Genomic DNA, 5314 nt, shown 5'->3' on the forward strand with positions numbered 1-5314 from the left:
CGATTACTTTCGCGACAGCGCCCTGCCACCTGCTTTTACCTTAATCCTAAACATACCGCCCGCCTCGAAGCTTTAGTTTCAAAATTTTCTGACTTCGAAGGTGATGAAGTTCGAGGAGGTCGATATGTGAACGCACGAAATCTTATGAGCTAATCGAACGCAAACTTACATACTGTCGCAGAACTTTATTTACAAGACTTAAGCAATAAGGGTAACAAGAATATCGCACGCACCGCCCGCCGTGGCAGACAGATCAGCGACGCGAAGGCTGAAGAGAAGTCGAATCGTCACTAGAAGTCTCGTCAGAACGCGTCTCACAGTCAATCGGCAGCAAACACAGTTTTACTATCGGCCGGGTATACTCGGACGTCGCGGTTTTGACATTCACAACACGAATCAATCCATCGGAACCGGCGTGGCACTGGGTAATTCGACCAAGCTCCCATTTACAAGGAGGCAGTGTGGCATTCCGCAATAAAACGAGCTGCCCAACTTTCACGGGCGTTTGCAATTTTCGCCATTTAACACGCTGCTGCAACGTGTTAACGTAATCTGTTTGCCACAATTTCCAAAAGCGCTCGGTCAAATGTCGAACTCGTTGCCACCTCGACAACCGATTTTCATGCAAATCTAATAGCGATGGCTCGGATTGACCGTGATCGCCGATCCGATTAAAAAATGTCCGGGCGTTAAGACCTCGTAATCATTGAGCGTATCTTTCAACGGAGCGAGAGGACGCAAATTAAGACACGCTTCGATTCGGCACAACAAAGTCGTAAGCTCTTCGAACGTGAGCGTGTGATTCTGGAGTACCCGACGGAGATGATGTTTCACGCTCCGGACTCCGGCTTCACATAAACCACCGAAATGTGGCGCAGACGGGGGAGTAAAATGCCATTGGACATTATTGGAAGCGGTGGCGTTGAGAAAATTCGGATCATTAACAGCTGCGCGATATGCTTGGGATAACTCTTTATTGGCTCCGACAAACGTTGTCCCGTTATCGGAGTACATTGACTCCGGCAATCCTCGACGAGCGCAAAATCGAGAAAAGGCGTCTAGAAACGCGGGCGTGGAATAATTTCCTACTAATTCTAAATGGATCAAGACACACAAACAACGCAATATACGCCTTTCGTGAACTAATTCCGCGGCCACCGGAAGCGCGAACTTGTACGGGTCCCGCGTAATCGAGACCGCAATGTGAGAAACTGCGCGATGGCGGAGACACTCGCAGGGTAGGAAGATCTCCCATGAGCTGCTGGGGCACGACCGCTTTTTCACGCGTGCAAACCACGCACTTATGAATTATCGATCGGACCGCGCTTCGAGCTCGTAAGATCCAGAAGTCCTGTCGCAGTGTTGCGAGCGTGAGCTGCGTGCCTGCATGAAGCATTCGCGAATGAGCTTGCCGAATGAGTAGAGTCACTAACGGATGTGACGCGAGTAAAATTGGATGCTTAGAATTAAACGAGATTGGAGCGTTTTTCAAGCGTCCTCCAACTCTAAGCAATCCCTCGTGATCCACAAATGGATGTAAGGATAAGAGCGGACTTTTAGCATTTAATGGTTTGTTGTTCGTATACACAAATCGATGTTGCCGCCACTGGTGAATGACAACTGGCAAATCGGGTTGAAGTTTAGGACCCGAGAGAAGATGATCATTCAAGGATGATCCGTTAGAAGAGGGACATGACGCGTTGAAAACGACACGCAGATGCGTAGTTTTACTGTCTTCCCGGATAACGGGATGATGCGGAATGAAAACGCATTGCGTATCATTGGAGTCGGAAGCGGGCACTTCCCTCATGTGCCCGAGAGCTTCATATTCGCGAAGAAATTCGGAGTACTCGTCCTGTTGCGCAGGATGAGCATCGAATCTCCGAATTAACCCGTTAAGATATTTCTCGGCGATAGCGCGAGAATGTCCGATTTCGATCGGAGGGCCTTCCTTAAATGGAAGACGTACAATATAGCGTCCGTCAGGACAGCGCGAATGAGTGAGGCGAAAATGCTCTTCGCATTTTTCGTCCTTGGGAGTGAGTGTCATCTTTCGCGGAATCTCTTCGACCTCCCAAAACCGTCGGAGTTCCTGATCGAGCGACAAGGAATTGAGACTGTGATGAGCATTCACAGTATACGAAGGTCGATCGTGTGACGAGTCAACCGAGATGGCATGTGAGGCCACCTGACTAGAAGTGATAGTTCCCGATATTACCCATCCCAATATCGATTTTTGAGCGATAGGCTGTCCCACCGCCCCTTTTCGAATTCCGTCTTTAATGAGAGCGCTATACAATTCCGCGCCTACTATAATGCTAATGGGATCTGCGCTCATGGGGTCGTGGTCAGCCCATGGGAGATCCTCGAGATGAGCCAACGTCGCCTTGAGCGGCAAACGTTTTGGCGCGTATGCCGTTAGCGATTTCAAAATTAATGCGGTCGTCGAGAATGCCGGAGTCTGTTTACCTTTCGGCGAAATCGTTATTCGCGCGGCATATCGATACGTCCCGGCATTTACACACCCGACGGCCGAAACCGAAGTTGGCATTCGAATTCTCTTCAGCCGTAAACACTGCGCGAGGTTCTCGGTTATAAAGGTCATTTCGGAGCCTTGATCAAGCAAGGCTCTTACAATCACAGAACGGCCCGAAGACGCGCTAACGGTAAGCCAAGCTGTCGCGAGCAAAACATGCGAACGAGTGGTGTGCGAAGACGCAAACAATGAGCTTACTTCGCTACTGGGCGTTTCACTTTGTTTCGGCGTGTCGGTTGACGCCGTGACCTCTGCGGGTTTCGAGGAAGAGTCGGAATCTACATGGAGCAACGTGTGATGTTTTCTCTGACAAAGACGGCATGAATATTTACTGGAGCACGTTTTTGCCCCATGATTTGAACTTAAACAGTTGAAACACCGTTTCTCTTTCTGCACAAGTTCTCGCCTTTGATTCGGACTCTTCGCGGTAAATTTCGGACAAACGTAGAAAGCATGCTTCGCTTTACACAATGAACACGGCGGAAACGATTTCGCGCACACGTTAGCACTAATCTTCTGCGCATTCGAATTTTTCGCTTTATCGGAGGAAGAAAGGGGGAGCTTCCAATTTTCGAGAGCTCGGATTCGGTTATCCAAGAATTTTTTAAAGTCATCGTATGACGGAGGATGTCGAGCTTCACCAAACTTTAAATTCCATGCCTTTCGCGTAACTGCATCGAGTTTTTGTGACCCGAGACTGATGAGAATATCGCTCCATAACTCTTCAGGCGTGCGATTCAATTTGTCGAGAGCTGCAACGGCGGAATTTATTTTTTCGCGTAATGATTGCAACTCAAGAGCGGATTCTTTCGCGACCGCTGGCAAATTCAGCAGCGTCGACATGTGAATATTGATCAAACGACGTTTGTCTTCAAATCGCGCGTTTAACGTACTCCACGCAATGTCGAAATTCTCCGCGGTAACTCTGATATCGTTCACACACTCAAGAGCGCGACCCTGGAGGCATGAAATGAGATAATGCATACGCGAGAAATTTGAGACGTCTTTATTATTAATTATAAGAGACGCAAACCGATCACGAAAGCTCTCCCATTCCTCGTACTTCCCGTCAAACGGAGGAAGGTTTATCGGCGGAAGATGAGACAAAGAAAACGCGGACGACGGACTTGTGGGGAAATGCGGCCCGAAACTGACAGACTGGTTCGGACTTACATACGGATCCAATTCCTCCAGACACTCGTGCATGTAGTCCAAGGCGGTCTTGTACTTCTCCTCGTAGACCTCATAATGTTGATCCTTGAAGTACTCGTGATTTACTCGTTCCGCAGCAGGAATAGCGGCTCGAAGGGCGAAGTGTCCATCCTGGATTGCTGCCCAGACGTCCTTCAAATCAGTGATGTAACTACGAATCTTGGCTATCGTCAAGTTATTCTTGCCAATCTTCTTGAAGTTTTCGAGCGCGCGATTGACGGTTCGCAATCGCTGAGACTGCTTGTCGAGCAGCTGCTCACTCATGGTGCCGGTCAATGTGCTTGATTAACCCTTTTCGCTACGAGAATTGCCTCGATCCGGCTCGAAGGACCAGATGTTTCGTGCGCGACCGAGGTACTTTCGGGACACGAAGTATGCCGGGACCACCCTGTCCAGGGCGCGGGGCAAGAACCAAGGAGGTAGCAAAAAGAGGGTTCAAAAAACGCTCGCCGGGTTATTCTGACAAACACACTTTATTGCACATAGAGTACTTCTCGCACTCACGCACCCGAGCACCCGGAGCATTCGCGGGATGGCGGGACGGAAATCTTGAGTCGCTCCTTCTGTCTGCATGACTCGCGAAACGGAAATCTTGTAGAGCGGTAGATGACCGCCCTCGCGTCCGGAGATCTTATTCGCGGTCAACGGATATCTTGGCGCGAAGCAGACAAGCGACCGCGGTCACGAGGCGCGAGATGCTCAGGCTTTCTGGTTGTCTCGGGTACGCGATAGTGAGTTCGCTTTTTACACAATCACTATACACTGTACATTCACGATGATGGTCCGTGTTCACGAACGGTGCGGCACGACAAAATGGCCGCGAGAGAGGGGTCGATATCGGGATCGAGCTCCCTGCGCTGAGTTATTGAGAAGTGCTCGCTTGCACTGACGCTCGGTTATCACAACACTTGTTGCAATCACTATACCCGGGCTGACTGCATGTGACGGTCTCGTTAGCCGTCTGTACAGTCTTTTAGATGAGGATCACGGTACCGCACGCGGTGATCACGTGATCTGTTTATGCTCGTTGCCCACTCGATTGCGGGCGACAACTCGTCAATCTCGTCTGACGAGAGATATTGCGCGACGACTAATGCCGCTCGCGACGACTTGTACGTTCGAAACTACCCTCGCACAGGGCGTCTCGCGTTCCCCAATACCGAACTCCTCGCAGTCGGAAAACGGCTCACTCTTCGCGGCACGAGCGAAAGAGCGATTCGAGATGTTTCACGCGGCGATCTCACGGATGCGGCTCGCGATGAAACTTGATTACGGACTTCACGCACTGGCGGTCGAGACCACTCCCGATAGGCACAATGTCGCGAACGCCCGGCTCGATGTGTCTCTTTTCGCGGCAGAGAACAGAAGAGAGCGCGGATCGATATCGATTATCCTTCGTCCCGATAGGAGACCCTCGGCGGGGGTATGGGCCTCACGTAGGGCGAATCACATGGATCCGCGATGTAACGCGTTGCGCGGTATACATATTTCGGAATACGCGTGCGCGTTTTGCAATCGCGCTGTCGAAACGGTAGCGCGATACTCGGGTGATCTCGGATAAAGTCG

General features: G+C 50.5%; 1 protein-coding gene across 1 annotated transcript; it reads right to left on the reverse strand.

The window, feature by feature from the left end:
• Positions 1 to 1088: 1088 nt before the first annotated feature.
• Positions 1089 to 4012, reverse strand: LOC143896754 (uncharacterized). Its single transcript, XM_077404769.1, has 3 exons — positions 3710 to 4012; positions 1172 to 3493; positions 1089 to 1094 (listed from the first exon to the last, which is right to left on the reverse strand). Exons 1-3 carry the CDS (start codon positions 4010 to 4012, stop codon positions 1089 to 1091), a joined length of 2631 nt encoding a protein of 876 aa, XP_077260895.1.
• Between the last annotated feature and the right edge of the window lie 1302 nt (positions 4013 to 5314).

The sequence above is a fragment of the Temnothorax americanus genome, unplaced genomic scaffold (genome assembly GCF_048541705.1).
Source record: "Temnothorax americanus isolate GAGA-0224 unplaced genomic scaffold, ASM4854170v1 Scaffold197, whole genome shotgun sequence".
Lineage (NCBI taxonomy): Eukaryota > Metazoa > Arthropoda > Insecta > Hymenoptera > Formicidae > Temnothorax > Temnothorax americanus.

What these genes read in the sequence shown, in the direction of transcription:
- LOC143896754 (XM_077404769.1), bottom strand. Translation starts at nt 4,012, where the DNA reads ATGAGTGAGCAGCTGCTCGACAAGCAGTCTCAGCGATTGCGAACCGTC. An exon ending in TGGAGGAATTGGATCCGTAT is followed by an intron (nt 3,494 to 3,709) that starts GTAAGTCCGAAC and finishes TCATGCCTCCAG; the next exon opens with GGTCGCGCTCTTGAGTGTGT.